General features: G+C 43.9%; 2 protein-coding genes and 1 long non-coding RNA gene across 12 annotated transcripts in view; 2 read left to right on the top strand and 1 right to left on the bottom strand.

The window, feature by feature from the left end:
* LOC115190786 (circadian locomoter output cycles protein kaput-like) overlaps window positions 1-3824 on the top strand; it is a 35428-nt gene extending 31604 nt beyond the window's left edge. For 3 of the 4 annotated variants that reach the window (XM_029748860.1, XM_029748857.1, XM_029748859.1), the window contains exon 23: window positions 2486-2692. In XM_029748860.1, the coding sequence (XP_029604720.1) occupies window positions 2486-2692 (207 nt within the window). Of the gene's footprint in view, window positions 1-2485 lie in introns of all 4 variants that reach the window. The other variant, XM_029748856.1, reaches the window with a different exon arrangement.
* A 4092-nt stretch (window positions 3825-7916) lies between these two features.
* LOC115190809 (uncharacterized) lies at window positions 7917-9969 on the top strand. Of its 7 annotated transcripts, none has more exons than XR_003877405.1 (5): window positions 7917-7931; window positions 8052-8299; window positions 8380-8507; window positions 8544-8759; window positions 8796-9969. It is a non-coding gene; the product is annotated as an uncharacterized LOC115190809 (long non-coding RNA). The 7 variants fall into 7 exon arrangements; XR_003877404.1 differs by lacking the exon at window positions 7917-7931 and having other exon boundaries at window positions 7978-8299; window positions 8796-9123; window positions 9160-9969; XR_003877403.1 differs by lacking the exon at window positions 7917-7931 and having other exon boundaries at window positions 7978-8299; window positions 8796-9163; window positions 9200-9969.
* A 5143-nt stretch (window positions 9970-15112) lies between these two features.
* The window catches only part of LOC115190837 (mast/stem cell growth factor receptor kita-like), an 88596-nt gene continuing 84591 nt past the window's right edge, over window positions 15113-19117 (bottom strand). The window contains exons 23-25 of the mRNA XM_029748896.1: window positions 18139-18238; window positions 16581-16686; window positions 15113-16194 (exon numbers count right to left, since the gene is read on the bottom strand). Of these exons, the coding sequence (XP_029604756.1) occupies window positions 16045-16194; window positions 16581-16686; window positions 18139-18238 (356 nt within the window). The 3' untranslated portion in view covers window positions 15113-16044. The remainder of the gene's footprint in view (window positions 16195-16580; window positions 16687-18138; window positions 18239-19117) is intronic.

Genomic DNA, 19117 nt, shown 5'->3' with positions numbered 1-19117 from the left:
CATAGCAGCACCCACCTGTAGCACGCGCTCCAGCAGGTATATTTCACTGGTCACCCCCAAAGCCAATGCCTCCTTCGGCCGCCTCTCCTTCCAGTTCTCTGCTGCCAATGACTGGAACGAACTACAAAAATCTCTGAAACTGGAAACACTCATCTCCCTCACTAGCTTTAAGCACCAGCTATCAGAGCAGCTCCCAGATCACTGCACCTGTACATAGCCCATCTATAATTTAGCCCAAACAACTACCTCTTCCCCTACTGTATTTATTTATTTTGCTCCTTTGCACCCCATTATTTCTATTTCTACTTTGCACTTTCTTCCACTGCAAATCTGCCATTCCAGTGTTTTACTTGCTATATTGTACAGTGAGGGAAAAAAATATTTGATCCCCTGCTGATTTTGTACGTTTGCCCACTGACAAAGAAATGATCAGTCTATAATTTTAATGGTAGGTTTATTTGAACAGTGAGAGACAGAATAACAACAAAAAAATCCAGAAAAAAACGCATGTCAAAAATGTTATAAAATGATTTGCATTTTAATGAGGGAAATAAGTATTTGACCCCTCTGCAAAACATGACTTAATACTTGGTGGCAAAACCCTTGTTGGCAATCCCAGAGGTCAGACGTTTCTTGTAGTTGGCCACCAGGTTTGCACACATCTCAGGAGGGATTTTGTCCCACTCCTCTTTGCAGATCTTCTCCAAGTCATTAAGGTTTCGAGGCTGACGTTTGGCAACTCGAACCTTCAGCTAGCTCCACAGATTTTCTATGGGATTAAGGTCTGGAGACTGGCTAGGCCACTCCAGGACCTTAATGTGCTTCTTCTTGAGCCACTCCTTTGTTGCCTTGGCCGTGTGTTTTGGGTCATTGTCATGCTGGAATACCCACCCACGACCCATTTTCAATGTCCTGGCTCAGGGAAGGAGGTTCTCACCCAAGATTTGACAGTACATGGCCCCGTCCATCGTCCCTTTGATGCGGTGAATTTGTCCTGTCCCCTTAGCAGAAAAACACCCCCAAAGCATAATGTTTCCACCTCCATGTTTGACGATGGGGATGGTATTCTTGGGGTCATAGGCAGCATTCCTCCTCCTCCAAACACGGCGAGTTGAGTTGATGCCAAAGAGCTCCATTTTGGTCTCATCTGACCACAACACTTTCACCCAGTTGTCCTCTGAATCATTCAGATGTTCATTGGCAAACTTCAGACGGGCATGTATATGTGCTTTCTTGAGCAGCGGGACCTTGCGGGCGCTGCAGGATTTCAGTCCTTCACAGCGTAGTGTGTTACCAATTGTTTTCTTGGTGACTATGGTCCCAGCTGCCTTGAGATCATTGACAAGATCCTCTCGTGTAGTTCTGGGCTGATTCCTCACCGTTCTCATGATCATTGCAACTCCACGAGGTGAGATCTTGCATGGAGCCCCAGGCCGAGGGAGATTGACAGTTCTTTTGTGTTTCTTCCATTTGCGAATAATCGCACCAACTGTTGTCACCTTCTCACCAAGCTGCTTAGCGATGGTCTTGTAGGCCATTCCAGCCTTGTGTAGGTCTACAATCTTGTCCCTGACATTCTTGGAGAGCTCTTTGGTCTTGGCCATGGTGGAGAGTTTGGAATCTGATTGATTGATTGCTTCTGTGGACAGGTGTCTTTTATACAGGTAACAAAGTGAGATTAGGAGCACTCCCTTTAAGAGTGTGCTCCTAATCTCAGCTCGTTACCTGTATAAAAGACACCTGGGAGCCAGAAATCTTTCTGATTGAGAGGGGGTCAAATACTTATTTCCCACATTAAAATGCAAATCAATTTAACATTTTTGACATGCGTTTTTCTGGATTTTTTTGTTGTTATTCTGTCTCACTGTTCAAATAAACCTACCATTAAAATTATAGACTGATCATTTCTTTGTCAGTGGGCAAACGTACAAAATCAGCAGGGGATCAAATACTTTTTTCCCTCACTGTATGTACTTTGCCACCATTGCCTTTTTTTGCCTTTACCTCCCTTATCTCACCTCCTTTGCTCACATTGTATATAGACTTATTTTTCTACTGTATTATTGACTGTATGTTTGTTTTACTCCATGTGTAACTCTGTGTTGTTGTATGTGTCGAACTGCTTTGCTTTATCTTGACCAGGTCGCAGTTGTAAATGAGAACTTGTTCTCAACTAGCCTACCTGGTTAAATAACGGTGAAATAAATCAATCAACAGAAGCAGCAGCAGTTCCTACATGTAACCAGCAGAGAGCAGTGTGGGGGCAGAGTTCAACAGGGACAGAGGCAGAATGAACACTATCTGTTTTACCCTGATCCTACATCTGTGACTAAGGGGAATGTCTACCTGAGTGTATTAGAGTTTCAAGGATTTCACAGTGTTCTAATCATAATGTCATAGAGTCACTTCTATAGTTCTAACCATAGAATTAGAATAAGAATACCATTCTAATCCATTGTCTCTCTATCTTACTTCCCGTAACCAGGGCACCCGTCTTCTCCACGGCAACCAGCAGCTGATCCTCCAGGCAGCATTCCCCATGCAACAACAGCAACAGGCCTTCACCCAGGTAACACAACAACAACAGTCTCACAACCAGAGGCATCAGCTGCAGCTGAAACCACAGCCACAGAAACAACCCAAAGGCCCGCCTTCGCACCGGACTGACAGCTCCAGCAGCCAAGCACAGTAGGCCTGGGCGACCCAGGCGTCCAATCAGACTCTATGACCTGAAGGCTGAACCAATCGGAGGTGTGGAGGGATTGTGTTTTTCTAATGGAACTACAGTGTTGGAGTCACCCAACCCCCCCTCCTACTGCCCCTACCGATATAGCTGCTGTGTTCACCCCCTCTATCTTCTGCTATAACAAACTGAATTATGGGTAACGGTGAGGGTGGCCAGCCCTTCCTCCTAGAAAGCTACTAACTGTGCAGGGTTTGGCTCCGGCTCTGCTCTAACACACCTATTCAGTTGCTCATCAGGACCTTGATGTTCTTCTGGACGGAATCAGGTGTGTTGGTTAGCGCAGGGCCGGAACAAAAGCCTGCAGTCAGGAGATCTTCAGGAGGAGGTTTGGCCCCACCTGGATTACACCTTCCTAAGGAACTCCTCATCACCATGGTGACAATAGTACGGACCGGAACCATCGGAACCCTGTATCCCGTAGCAACCAGGAAGAAAGTTGTTGTTTGTGCGTTGGAGGAGAGACAAACTCGGTGTCCGTGGAAACCCAGTAGAACTCTGCATTGCCACGGTAACGAGAGACTCCAAAAGGAACGTTGTGGTGATGGACTGACTCTATGGGTCTGTACAGTACAGATGTGTGTAACATAAAAAGAAAACATGTAAATATCCATTATAGCTACAAGGGAAAAAACGGAAATTAGTATTTTATATGATTGCATGGGTAAATAACTGTACGTTTTTATTAGTAACTTTTGACAAAATGACTTTAGACTTCATTCAGTGTTTTCCTGGTCAGTTCCTGGTCAGATATGAGGTGACAGATGTTCAGCTAGTATGAAGAACGCCGCTCTCTTCCACTGAAAGGTCTTCGGCCCTGTTCCAACACTTTGAAAATGCATCCATCCTTCCATCTTTCCTCCCTTCCTGCCTTGAGGTTATCAAAGTAATTCAGTTAAGGGTGTATTTTATTTGTGTTGGAACGTGACCCCCGGAGAGAGAAACGTTTTTAAAAAGATGTTGTGTCACCGTTGGTTTAATGGACGGGCTTGGGTTCTAGTGGAATGCTGGGAAATGTAGTTTTTAAACTCAACATTTTTTTTTAGACTCAACATTTTTAAACGTTTTATCAGAACGACAACCACGTCTGATCAAATCAGATCATGACGACCCAACAGACAGACAGGTAAATACAGTTTAAACCAGACCAGGGGTGGGTCATATTACTTAGCCTAGTCCCAGATCACTTTGGTCTTGTGTTGGCTCAGTTGGTAGAGCAAGGCACTTGCAACCCCAGTGGTTGTGGGTTTGTTTCCAGCTAGGGACATCCATATGTCAAATCTATGCACATATGACTGACTCTAAGTTGCTTTGGGAAAAAATAACATCTGCTGAATTTTCTGTATGAATTGTGCTGTCTTACCAACTTGACAATACAACACACAGATCTGGGACCATCTGTCAGGGTTTTAGTTATTCCAAGTGCCAATCATCACACCACACAGGGTCAGTTGATATATATATATATATTTTAACAGACTATTCAAAGAGGTATATATATTTCCAGAAGTATATGACCCTTCTATCAGAGTACTGCATGTATAGAGAATGGATTATTTTTGAATGAAGAAAGAAACAGAGTCTTATTATACATAACAGACAGTATATATTTAACCTGCCCATGATACTATAGCACTTAATGAGGTCTAACACAGTAAATTACAGACCTACAGACAGTATATCTCCCCCATGATATTATAGCACTTAATGAGGTCTAACACAGTAAATTACAGACCTACAGACAGTATATCTCCCCCATGATATTATAGCACTTAATGAGGTCTAACACAGTAAATTACAGACCTACAGACAGTATATCTCCCCCATGATATTATAGCACTTAATGAGGTCTAACACAGTAAATTACAGACCTACAGACAGTATATCTCCCCCATGATATTATAGCACTTAATGAGGTCTAACACAGTAAATTACAGACCTACAGACAGTATATCTCCCCCCCATGATATTATAGCACTTAATGAGGTCTAACGCAGTAAATTACAGACCTACAGACAGTATCTCCCCCCCATGATATTATAGCACCTAATGAGGTCTAACACAGTAAATTACAGACCTACAGACAGTATATCCCCCCCATGATATTATAGCACCTAATGAGGTCTAACACAGTAAATTACAGACTTAGCTGTGTTGAATCTGGATGTGTGTGGAAATGTGTGTGTATGTTTGTGTGTGTGAGAGAGAGTATGCGAGTGTGTGTTCTTGTCCATGTGTTTACCTCTAGACATTGTGTGTGTGTGTGTGTGTGTGTGTGTGTATAAATGTGTTTACATTGCGTGTGTGTGTGTGTGTATGAATGTGTTTCATTGTGTGTGTGAATGTGTTTACATTGTGTGTGTGAATGTGTTTACATTGTGTGTATGAATGTGTTTACATTGTGTGCGTGTGTGTGTGTGTGTATGAATGTGTTTCATTGTGTGTGTGAATGTGTTTACATTGTGTGTGTGTGTGTGTGTGTGTGTGTGTGTGTGTGTGTGTATGAATGTGTTTCATTGTGTGTGTGAATGTGTTTACATTGTGTGCGTGTGTGTGTGTGTGTGTGTGTGTGTGTGTGTGTGTGTGTATGAATGTGTTTCATTGTGTGTGTGAATGTGTTTACATTGTGTGTGTGTGTGTGTGTGTGTGTGTGTGTGTGTGTGTGTGTGTGTGTGTGTGACTGAATTAATGTGTTTACATTGTGTGTGTTTCCCCCTGTGTCTTATACTAACTCCCTTATTCAAGGATCCACAATTTGCTGAATGGTCTCTCCTCAGGAATAAAACTGTTGTGTCCCAAATGGGACCCTACTCTCCTATTGGCTCTGGTCTAAAGTAGTGCACTATCTAGGGAATAGGGTGCCATAGGGCTCTAGTCTAAAGTAATGCATTATATAGGGAATAGGGTGCCATTGGGCCCTGGTCTAAAGTAGTGCACTATATAGGGTGTCATTGGGCCCTGGTCTAAAGTAGTGCACTACATTAGGACTTGGGTGCCATTGGAGAATCAGCCAAGGACTCAACAGACATGCATCTATCTGCTCCAGTAAACACACGTCTCACATGGGGCCCAATCATAACCTGACATCTGCACATGCTCAGTCTCTCCAGGCCAGACAGAACATGTCACATGTCTGTCAGGAGGAGATGGGAAATTACCGATAATAACAAACCATTCTTCTGATGCGTTGGTTTTCTGGTTATTAGGAACGAATCAACAAATCAAACCATGAAAAACGAATCAAATTTTACGTCACGGAAATGTAAAGAGTTAGCATTGGTCTGGTCAGTAGTCAGGTGATATTTGATCCAGGTCTGGTCAGTAGTCAGGTGATATTTGACCCAGGTCTGGTCAGTAGTCAGGTGATATTTGACCCAGGTCTGGTCAGTAGTCAGGTGATATTTGACCCAGGTCTGGTCAGTAGTCAGTCAGTCAGTCAGTCAGTCAGTAATGTACCAGTGAAGACATATCTAACAGTAAAAGCCTTGGACAGGACAGGAGGAGTGTGTTGTTTGGAAAAAGGACTTCCCAGAATGTCTGTGATTTGTTTTTGTCTTGGTTTGGTCATTTCTCCTCTTCGTTTTGTTCTACTTCCTGTATCACACGGGAACAGCCAATCAGTTCATGCGTTGCAGTAATGATGATGACTGGTGAATATTCTAGAATCTTCCTCTGTGTTTGGGCTGGTGATGATGATGATGCCCAAGAGAGATGCAGCCCAACTTCAATACATGTTAGTGTGAGACTGAGTGTTGTCCACTGTGTTCCTGTGGATTACACACCAAGGTAATAATGCTTCCACTGACGGATGGTTTCATGGGGAATCATTACCTATGAAGCTATGACAACGTGTGTGTCTCACACACACACACACACACACTTTGACACCACTACCCTTTTGACACACATCCCTCAGCAAATTCAGGTCCTTTAGTTGTTGTGTTTTGTGAGTTTTATTGCTGAAAAAAATGCAGCTGTTAAACTGTTATTGTAGTGTTGTTTCCACATCACTGATATACACCCAGTCCAAAGAATGGAACGGTGGAAAGACTCAACGTATGTACCCTGTTTGACTGTGTCCTAAATGACACCCTATTCCCTATATAGTGCACTACGTTTGTCCAGAGCTGGTCTAAAGTAGTGCACTACGTGTATGAAATAGGGTGGGACGTAGCCCTTCTGCTGTAGAAGAGAAACAGGCTGTGTAATGTAGTGGTTCAATCATGTTCCATTCATAGTACGAGAATCAAGTTCTGAAATTCTACGTTCTGATTCTATGCTTCCGTTGTTCCGATGTACTGTAACAAGCAGCTCTGTTTGGAATGTTCTGAATGTTGGACCTGAACGCTGTTTCTTTACCTGCATCACGGAAATGCTGGATTTGTTTTGTAAGGTCCGGATTGAAAACGGACACCAGAAACGGGTCAGGAAGGGGACGTTATGTATTATTCATGTGACTACCACTGATAGACTGAAGCTCAACTGTTATTTCACCAGTACCACACCGTGGTGGTTTGTAGAACTAACTGTTATTACACCAGTACCACACCGTGGTGGTTTCTAGAACTGTTATTACACCAGTACCACACCGTGGTGGTTTCTAGAACTGTTATTACACCAGTACCACACCGTGGTGGTTTCTAGAACTGACTGTTATTACACCAGTACCACACCGTGGTGGTTTCTAGAACTAACTGTTATTACACCAGTACCACACCGTGGTGGTTTCTAGAACTGTTATTACACCAGTACCACACCGTTGTGGTTTCTAAAACTAACTGTTATTACACCAGTACCACACCGTGGTGGTTTCTAGAACTGTTATTACTCCAGTACCACACCGTGGTGGTTTCTAGAACTGTTATTACACCAGTACCACACCGTGGTGGTTTCTAGAACTGTTATTACACCAGTACCACACCGTGGTGGTTTCTAGAACTAACTGTTATTACACCAGTACCACACCGTGGTGGTTTCTAGAACTGTTATTACTCCAGTACCACACCGTGGTGGTTTCTAGAACTGTTATTACACCAGTACCACACCGTGGTGGTTTCTAGAACTGTTATTACACCAGTACCACACCGTGGTGGTTTCTAGAACTAACTGTTATTACACCAGTACCACACCGTGGTGGTTTCTAGAACTGTTATTACACCAGTACCACACCGTGGTGGTTTCTAGAACTGTTATTACACCAGTACCACACCGTGATGGTTTCTAGAACTGTTATTACACCAGTACCACACCGTGGTGGTTTGTAGAACTAACTGTTATTACACCAGTACCACACCGTGGTGGTTTCTAGAACTGTTATTACACCAGTACCACACCGTGGTGGTTTCTAGAACTAACTGTTATTACACCAGTACCACACCGTGGTGGTTTCTAGAACTGTTATTACACCAGTACCACACCGTGGTGGTTTCTAGAACTGTTATTACACCAGTACCACACCGTGGTGGTTTCTAGAACTGTTATTACACCAGTACCACACCGTGGTGGTTTCTAGAACTGTTATTACACCAGTACCACACCGTGGTGGTTTCTAGAACTGTTATTACACCAGTACCACACCGTGGTGGTTTCTAGAACTAACTGTTATTACACCAGTACCACATCGCGGTGGTTTCTAGAACTGTTATTACACCAGTACCACACCGTGGTGGTTTCTAGAACTAACTGTTATTACACCAGTACCACACCGTGGTGGTTTCTAGAACTGTTATTACACCAGTACCACACCGTGGTGGTTTCTAGAACTGTTATTACTCCAGTACCACACCGTGGTGGTTTCTAGAACTGTTATTACACCAGTACCACACCGTGGTGGTTTCTAGAACTAACTGTTATTACACCAGTACCACACCGTGGTGGTTTCTAGAACTGTTATTACACCAGTACCACACCGTGGTGGTTTCTAGAACTAACTGCTATTACACCAGTACCACACCGTGGTGGTTTCTAGAACTAACTGTTATTACACCAGTACCACACCGTGGTGGTTTCTAGAACTGTTATTACACCAGTACCACACCGTGATGGTTTCTAGAACTGTTATTACACCAGTACCACACCGTGGTGGTTTCTAGAACTGTTATTACACCAGTACCACACCGTGGTGGTTTCTAGAACTGTTATTACACCAGTACCACACCGTGATGGTTTCTAGAACTGTTATTACACCAGTACCACACCGTGGTGGTTTCTAGAACTGTTATTACACCAGTACCACACCGTGGTGGTTTCTAGAACTGTTATTACACCAGTACCACACCGTGGTGGTTTCTAGAACTGTTATTACACCAGTACCACACCGTGGTGGTTTCTAGAACTAACTGTTATTACACCAGTACCACACCGTGGTGGTTTCTAGAACTGTTATTACACCAGTACCACACCGTGGTGGTTTCTAGAACTGTTATTACACCAATACCACACCGTGGTGGTTTCTAGAACTGTTATTACACCAGTACCACACCGTGGTGGTTTCTAGAACTGTTATTACACCAGTACCACACCGTGGTGGTTTGTAGAACTAACTGTTATTACACCAGTACCACACCGTGGTGATTTCTAAAACTAACTGTTATTACACCAGTACCACACCGTGGTGGTTTCTAGAACTAACTGTTATTACACCAGTACCACACCGTTGTGGTTTCTAGAAACCCTGCTAGTTTACTGGTTAAAAACCAGCTTAGAAACCTTACATACCAGGTAACCACAACTAGTTGTAATGTACACTTACCAGGTAACCCCAACTAGTTGAATGTACACTTACCAGGTAACCAACTAGTTTTACTGTACACTTACCAGGTAACCAACTAGTTTTACTGTACACTTACCAGGTAACCAACTAGTTTACTGTACACTTACCAGGTAACCAACTAGTTTTAATGTACACTTACCAGGTAGCCCCAACTAGTTTTAATGTACACTTACCAGGTAACCAACTAGTTTTAATGTACACTTACCAGGTAGCCCCAACTAGTTTTAATGTACACTTACCAGGTAACCCCAACTAGTTTTAATGTACACTTACCAGGTGACGTCCAGCAGTGTAAATCTCCTGACGTGCATCTCCTCTCCCTGTCACCAGCTGTGTTCTCCCTCTCTCCCAAAGTCACATGGAAACATAGTTTGAAGTGTTTCCTGTATTCTTAACCCTTCTCCTCCCTTTCTCCCTCGGTCAATATGAAAATAAAAACCCGATTACAAATGTATTGTTGGTTGTGTGTGTTTTTGTTGTCATTTTGTTCAAGGTTTACTTTACAGGAGCAGTGATGGCCTCCACTGGAACACAGTCTATACCTGGCCTGACTGTATGTTCTGAGGAGACCCAGGTACACACACACACACACACACACACACACACACACACACACACACACACACACACACACACACACACACACACACACACACACACACACACACACACACACACACACACACACACAATAGTTCCAGTACTTTCTTTATTACAAGTCAGCCAACTGTATCAAAACATCCTCAGCCTCCAAACCATTCAAGGTCCCGTTACAGAAGAAGCACGTTTTTACATGGCATCATTCATCACACACATTCTCTGCATAACATTGTAATTAAAAACCAACAAACACACATACTATTAACATAAAACAAACCCTAAAAGCACATAAAGCTAAAGTTAATGTATTTACACATGAAGAGTTGGTTTCCAGACACAGACAGAGCCCCTCCTGGTTCTGTTTCCCAGACAGAGCCCCTCCTGATTCTGTTTCCCAGACAGAGCCCCTCCTGGTTCTATGTTTCCCAGACAGAGCCCTTCCTGGTTCTGTTTCCCAGACAGAGCCCTTCCTGGTTCTATGTTTCCCAGACAGAGCCCTTCCTGGTTCTATGTTTCCCAGACAGAGCCCTTCCTGGTTCTATGTTTCCCAGACAGAGCCCTTCCTGGTTCTATGTTTCCCAGACAGAGCCCTTCCTGGTTCTATGTTTCCCAGACAGAGCCCTTCCTGGTTCTATGTTTCCCAGACAGAGCCCCTCCTGGTTCTATGTTTCCCAGACAGAGCCCTTCCTGGTTCTGTTTCCCAGACAGAGCCCTTCCTGGTTCTATGTTTCCCAGACAGAGCCCTTCCTTGTTCTATGTTTCCCAGACAGAGCCCTTCCTTGTTCTATGTTTCCCAGACAGAGCCCCTCCTGGTTCTATGTTTCCCAGACAGAGCCCCTCCTGGTTCTGTTTCCCAGACAGAGCCCTTCCTGGTTCTGTTTCCCAGACAGAGCCCTTCCTGGTTCTATGTTTCCCAGACAGAGCCCCTCCTGGTTCTGTTTCCCAGACAGAGCCCCTCCTGGTTCTATGTTTCCCAGACAGAGCCCCTCCTGGTTCTATGTTTCCCAGACAGAGCCCCTCCTGGTTCTCTGTTTCCCAGACAGAGCCCCTCCTGGTTCTCTGTTTCCCAGACAGAGCCCCTCCTGGTTCTCTGTTTCCCAGACAGAGCCCTTCCTGGTTCTATGTTTCCCATAGAACCCACATTCATAAAATAAAACATTATAGAGTTTAATCTCTTGCAATTCTACACAGTTTGCCAAAGGGTGGAGAGAAATATTTGCAGTTCTTTATATAATATCTGAGTGAGAGTGACAAACAAAATGAATGGGGGCCCCCGGTCGGTAATGAGACCATAATTACTACAAGTTTAGATATCTGACTAGACTCATTTACCAATCGTGTTTTTGATTTTTTGCAGACATGGGCTACAATGTATTATTCCAGTTCAGGCACTATTTAGATTTTTGCCACTAGATGGCAGCAGTGTATGTGCATTTTTTTTGACTGATCCAATGAATCATTGTATTTCAGTTCAAAATGTTGTATCAAGTCTGCCCAAATGTGCCTATTAATACATTTCATAATTATGCACTCTCCTCAAACAATAGAATGGTATTCTTTCACTGTAATAGCTACTGTAAATTGGACAGTGCAGATAGATTAACAAGAATTGAAGCTTTCTGCCAATATCAGATATGTCTATGTCCTGGGAAATGTTCTGATGATGATGGTGTATACTGTATATGGTCAAAACAGCTGTGTTAGTAGATATACATGCTGTATAGATGTCAGTCAGCCTATAAACTAACTGCTGTGTCAGTTCATACTGTATACATACTGTATTGTATATTGGCTCTAATATTGCATTAAATCATCAGTTTATTTTCAGCGGGTGATCTCTTTGAACTTCTAAGCCTATTCACAATGATATTGGGGCTGGATGCTGATAGAGGGAAACTTGCTGAATGATCAGAGAAATGATAGTCAAAGCTTTTCTTTTAGGCTATTTACAGAAAAATAAGTCCTGGATGCTTTGATAGCATTAGACAACAAGAAATCCACAGGGGGCCGACCAATTGGATCCCGGTCTGCTTAAGTGTGCAGCGCCCATCATTGTCGGCTCAATAACCTACATTTTTATATTTAACATTGTTATCAGGAAATATTCCATAAGTATGGAAATCAGATCTTGTTCTGCCACTCCATAAGGACGGGGACAGTAGGGATCTTAATCATAATCGCCCCCATTTCAAGGCTTCCTGGTCTAGCTAAAATTCTACAATCCTTGGAAATGTACAACTTTGATATTTTTTTATGAATGTAAATCAATCAGGGTTTAGGCCTGGACATCCAATCAGGGTTTAGGCCTGGACATCCAATCAGGGTTTAGGCCTGGGGTATAGCACTATTACAGCAACCACTTCAGTTGTTAACAATCGTTGTTAATGCTTTAAACACTAAAATGAAAATGTGCTGCTTTGTTTGTGGACTTTGATAATGTTGATCATGCAATTTAAATTGAATAAGTTGTCCTCGATAAGGCCTGAGCTCTGACACCTGTTAATGGTTTCTTAGTGACAGAACTCAGGCCATCGTGAGGTTTTCCGCAGGGGTCGATACTAGGACCTGTTCTATTTATATAAATGCTATTGGTCAATCTGTTAACATTTTTACATTTCCTCTATATGCAGACGATACTATTAGGTACTCAATTCCCCCGACTGCTGCCCTGGCTGTGACAAAGCTACAGGACGATTTTGCAGTCGTTCAGGAAGCCCTTACTGACTTTAAAACTCATGCTTAGTACAGGCAAAATGAAATAGTTGTTGTTTTCAAGTTCTCGCAAGATTGTCTCAGATGGATTACATCTTCACTCGATTGGATGGTTCTATAATCGAACGAGGCCTTGTATACAAATACTCTTTTGGATTGACAATGATGTATCTTTTTAAACATACGACTGAGCTTGTTAAGAAACTAAAATTTAAAGAGGCTCTTTTTACAGAAACAGATGTTGTCTCTCTCTCGTCAGCAGGAAGCAGATTGTGTAGTCAACCTTTTCTACCTGTTGTTATGGTGATACTATTTATCAACCGTTCTACCTGTTGTTATGGTGATACTATTTATCAACCGTTCTACCTGTTGTTATGGTGATACTATTTATCAACCGTTCTACCTGTTGTTATGGTGATACTATTTATCAAAGTGCAGCTCCCTTTAGTCTAAACCCCCTGGGTGTCGTTCTTTCCACAGCTCCCTCTAGTCTAAACCCCCCCGGGTGTTGTTCTTTCCACAGCTCCCTCTAGTCTAAACCCCCCTGGGTGTCGTTCTTTCCACAGCTCCCTCTAGTCTTAAACCCCCGGGTGTCGTTCTTTCCACAGCTCCCTCTAGTCTTAAACCCCCCTGGGTGTTGTTCTTTCCACAGCTCCCTCTAGTCTTAAACCCCCTGGGTGTCGTTCTTTCCACAGCTCCCTCTAGTCTAAACCCCCCGGGTGTTGTTCTTTCCACAGCTCCCTCTAGTCTAAAACCCCCCGGGTGTCGTTCTTTCCACAGCTCCCTCTAGTCTTAAACCCCCTGGGTGTCGTTCTTTCCACAGCTCCCTCTAGTCTTAAACCCCCCGGGTGTCGTTCTTTCCACAGCTCCCTCTAGTCTAAACCCCCCGGGTGTCGTTCTTTCCACAGCTCCCTCTAGTCTAAAACCCCCTGGGTGTCGTTCTTTCCACAGCTCCCTCTAGTCTTAAACCCCCCTGGGTGTCGTTCTTTCCACAGCTCCCTCTAGTCTTAACCCCCCGGGTGTTGTTCTTTCCACAGCTCCCTCTAGTCTTAACCCCCCGGGTGTCGTTCTTTCCACAGCTCCCTCTAGTCTAAAACCCCCCTGGGTGTCGTTCTTTCCACAGCTCCCTCTAGTCTTAAACCCCCCCGGGTGTCGTTCTTTCCACAGCTCCCTCTAGTCTTAAACCCCCTGGGTGTCGTTCTTTCCACAGCTCCCTCTAGTCTTAAACCCCTGGGTGTTGTTCTTTCCACAGCTCCCTCTAATCTAACCCCCCTGGGTGTCGTTCTTTCCACAGCTCCCTCTAGTCTTAAACCCCCCGGGTGTCGTTCTTTCCACAGCTCCCTCTAGTCTTAAACCCCCCGGGTGTTGTTCTTTCCACAGCTCCCTCTAGTCTTAACCCCCCGGGTGTCGTTCTTTCCACAGCTCCCTCTAGTCTTAAACCCCCCGGGTGTCGTTCTTTCCACAGCTCCCTCTAGTCTTAAACCCCCTGGGTGTTGTTCTTTCCACAGCTCCCTCTAGTCTAAACCCCCCCGGGTGTCGTTCTTTCCACAGCTCCCTCTAGTCTAAACCCCCTGGGTGTCGTTCTTTCCACAGCTCCCTCTAGTCTTAACCCCCCTGGGTGTTGTTCTTTCCACAGCTCCCTCTAGTCTTAAACCCCCTGGGTGTTGTTCTTTCCACAGCTCCCTCTAGTCTTAAACCCCCCCGGGTGTTGTTCTTTCCACAGCTCCCTCTAGTCTTAACCCCCCTGGGTGTTGTTCTTTCCACAGCTCCCTCTAGTCTTAACCCCCCTGGGTGTCGTTCTTTCCACAGCTCCCTCTAGTCTAAAACCCCCTGGGTGTCGTTCTTTCCACAGCTCCCTCTAGTCTTAACCCCCCGGGTGTCGTTCTTTCCACAGCTCCCTCTAGTCTTAACCCCCCGGGTGTTGTTCTTTCCACAGCTCCCTTCGTTTTATAACAGGAGACAGTTTTATTACTCGTCACTGTTTTCTGAACCATAAGAACCATAAGACTTCTGAACGGGTAACCAATGGTTACCCGGACTGTTTGCACTGTGTCCCGCCTCCCGCCAACCCCTCTTTTACGCTGCTGCTACTCTCTGTTCATCATATATGCATAGTCACTTTAACCATATCTACATACCACCTCAATCAGCCTGACTAACCGGTGTCTGTATGTAGCCTCGCTGCTTTTATTTTCAAATGTCTTTTTACTGTTGTTATTTCTTTACTTACCTACACACACACACACACACACACACACACACACACACACACACACACACACACCTTTTTTTCGCACTATTGGTTAGAGCCTGTAAGTAAGCATTTCACTGATTTGACCTCTTTTAAAGTCACGTACATCACATCCATTACTTTCTCTTTACTTACCGAGCATCACTGTTAAGATTTAAAATGACAAGTTATCAAACTCGTTCGCTCTGGAGACTCTCTTTGGTGTCTAGAGACTTAGGTACATCAGCCTTTAATTTGCTTTCAACTTACATACGGAATGATTTATGATACACTTTAAAAACGGAGGAATCGGTGCCTCTAGGGCATTTCAGACAGTTGTTAGGAGACCTTTTTACTGAAGATTGGGTCTGTTTTTATCATTACGTTTGGCTATTTGTCTGTTTGTGTATTGCTGTGTGTAATAATGTGTAGGTTAATGTGTTTATTGTATTGTGGGGTGCTATACAGGGTTCATCTGGAAAAGAGACATTGGTCTCAGCAGGACTCCCTGTCAACGTAAAGGTTAAATAAAAACTATTAAATAATGGAGAGAAATGGGGTCTCAGGCTGGTTACTGACCGTAGCACTAAAACCTATGGACAACATGCTACATGCTACTACATGCTACATGCTCCCGAGTGGCGCAGCGGTCTAAGGCACTGCGTCTCAGTGCTAGAGGCGTCACTACAGACCCTGGTTCAATCCCGGGCTGTATCACAACCGGCCGTGATGGAGAGTCCCATATGATGGCGCACAATTGGCCCAGCGTCATCCGGGGTAGGCCGTCATTGTAAATAAGAATTTGTTCTTAACTGACTTGCCTAGTTAAATAAAGGTTAAACAAAACATGACATACATCACAGACCGATCAATACAGAGAGATGGAGTCCAATACACAGAGCTGTAGTGTGTGTGTGTAGTGTGTGTGTAGTGTGTGTGTAGTGTGTGTGTAGTGTGTGTGTAGTGTGTGTAGTGTGTGTCCATTATTCAGACAGTGTCGTAGTCCAGAAACACATCAGCAGTATTCAGCAGTAGTGGTTGTGTCGAGGCCGTAGTGCTGCTCACTGAGCTCAGTCTATGAGACGCTGCCCTCTGCTGGTCTGGAAGAACAGCTCCATAGCTCAGGTTCAGGTACACCTGCACACACACACACACACACACCCACACACACACCCACACACACAGAGTCACACACACACACACACACACACACACACACACACACACAATCATCAACACAGAGCATGTTACATTAACCATTGCTGAAAGATACAATTGAGGATATGAACATTCATATTAATGCGTAAATGTAGATCGATAAATCCATATAAAGCTAAAATATATATATTTAAAAACTATACATGTATTTATGAACATACATTCTTGGTGTTTTCTGGCAGTAGTAGTTCAAATAATTATACCAAGTTATTGATTCCATTTCAATTCGATACAACTTTAATTCACATATATTGATAATTCTAGATGCATTTCAACAAACATTGCTGAACAGGTCCAGTACGTACATTCTTGGTGTCTTCTGACAGTAGAAGTTCAGTCCTCTCTACTAGATTCCTAAAGGAAGGTCTCTTCAGAGGGTCCTCACTCCAACAAGACAACATCATGTCATAACTACAGAGAGAGAGAGGAGATACAGGTCAGAAAACAAGCACAATCATACATTTACACGTTAGTCATTTAGCAGACTCTCTTATCCAGAGAGACTTACAGTAGGGAGTCATTTAGCAGACTCTCTCATCCAGAGAGACTTACAGTAGGGAGTCATTTAGCAGACTCTCTTATCCAGAGAGACTTACAGTAGGGAGTCATTTAGCAGACTCTCTCATCCAGAGAGACTTACAGTAGGGAGTCATTTAGCAGACTCTCTCATCCAGAGAGACTTACAGTAGGGAGTCATTTAGCAGACTCTCTTATCCAGAGAGACTTACAGTAGGGAGTCATTTAGCAGACTCTCTTATCCAGAGAGACTTACAGTAGGGAGTCATTTAGCAGACTCTCTTATCCAGAGAGACTTACAGTAGGGAGTCATTTAGCAGACTCTCTTATCCAGAGAGACTTACAGTAGGGAGTCATTTAGCAGACTCTCTTATCCAGAGAGACTTACAGTAGGGAGTCATTTAGCAGACTCTCTTATCCAGAGAGTCTTACAGTAGGGAGTCATTTAGCAGACTCTCTCATCCAGAGAGACTTACAGTAGGGAGTCATTTAGCAGACTCTCTTATCCAGAGAGACTTACAGTAGGGAGTCATTTAGCAGACTCTCTTATCCAGAGAGACTTACAGTAGGGAGTCATTTAGCAGACTCTCTTATCCAGAGAGACTTACAGTAGGGAGTCATTTAGCAGACTCTCTTATCCAGAGAGACTTACAGTAGGGAGTCATTTAGCAGACTCTCTTATCCAGAGAGACTTACAGTAGGGAGTCATTTAGCAGACTCTCTCATCCAGAGAGACTTACAGTAGGGAGTCATTTAGCAGACTCTCTCATCCAGAGAGTCTTACAGTAGGGAGTCATTTAGCAGACTCTCTTATCCAGAGAGACTTACAGTAGGGAGTCATTTAGCAGACTCTCTTTTCCAGAGAGACTTACAGTAGGGAGTCATTTAGCAGACTCTCTTTTCCAGAGAGACTTACAGTAGGGAGTCATTTAGCAGACTCTCTTATCCAGAGAGACTTACAGTAGGGAGTCATTTAGCAGACTCTCTTACCCAGAGAGACTTACAGTAGGGAGTCATTTAGCAGACTCTCTTATCCAGAGAGACTTACAGTAGGGAGTCATTTAGCAGACTCTCTCATCCAGAGAGACTTACAGTAGGGAGTCATTTAGCAGACTCTCTCATCCAGAGAGACTTACAGTAGGGAGTCATTTAGCAGACTCTCTCATCCAGAGAGACTTACAGTAGGGAGTCATTTAGCAGACTCTCTCATCCAGAGAGACTTACAGTAGGGAGTCATTTAGCAGACTCTCTCATCCAGAGAGACTTACAGTAGGGAGTCATTTAGCAGACTCTCTTATCCAGACAGACTTACAGTAGGGAGTCATTTAGCAGACCAGATCTCCTTACATTTCTGTGGGAGCCACCTCAGGTCTGTTCATTCTGTGTCCTTCCTGGATCATCCTGTAGAACGCTGAACCCACCTGCATACCAGGGTACGGACTGCTGCCTACACACACACACACACACACACACACGCACACACAAAGACACAAACAGACAAAGACACAGTTAGTATATTCCCCAAAGGTGTGCGTGTGTGTCTTCATGACGTTGTGTGTGTGAGTATATATACTGTATCCAAGGTGACTATAGTTACCACGTGACCAGACATCACTGTCCAAGGTGACTATAGTTACCACGTGACCAGACATCACTCTCCAAGGTGACTATAGTTACCATGTGACCAGACATCACTCTCCAAGGTGACTATAGTTACCATGTGACCAGACATCACTCTCCAAGGTGACTATAGTTACCATGTGACCAGACATCACTGTATCCATGGTGACTATAGTTACCATGTGACCAGACATCTCTCTCCAAGGTGACTATAGTTACCACGTGACCAGACATCACTGTCCAAGGTGACTATAGTTACCATGTGACCAGACATCACTGTCCAAGGTGACTATAGTTACCATGTGACCAGACATCACTGTATCCAAGGTGACTATAGTTACCATGTGACCAGACATCACTGTATCCAAGGTGACTATAGTTACCATGTGACCAGACATCACTGTATCCAAGGTGACTATAGTTACCATGTGACCAGACATCACTGTATCCAAGGTGACTACAGTTACCATGTGACCAGACATCACTGTATCCAAGGTGACTATAGTTACCATGTGACCAGACATCACTGTCCAAGGTGACTATAGTTACCATGTGACCAGACATCACTGTCCAAGGTGACTATAGTTACCATGTGACCAGACATCACTGTCCAAGGTGACTATAGTTACCATGTGACCAGACATCACTGTATCCAAGGTGACTATAGTTACCATGTGACCAGACATCACTGTATCCAAGGTGACTA

The sequence above is a fragment of the Salmo trutta genome, unplaced genomic scaffold (genome assembly GCF_901001165.1).
Source record: "Salmo trutta unplaced genomic scaffold, fSalTru1.1, whole genome shotgun sequence".
In the NCBI taxonomy this organism is placed as follows: Eukaryota; Metazoa; Chordata; class Actinopteri; order Salmoniformes; family Salmonidae; genus Salmo; species Salmo trutta.
This window is presented reverse-complemented; position numbering and strand designations above follow the sequence as displayed.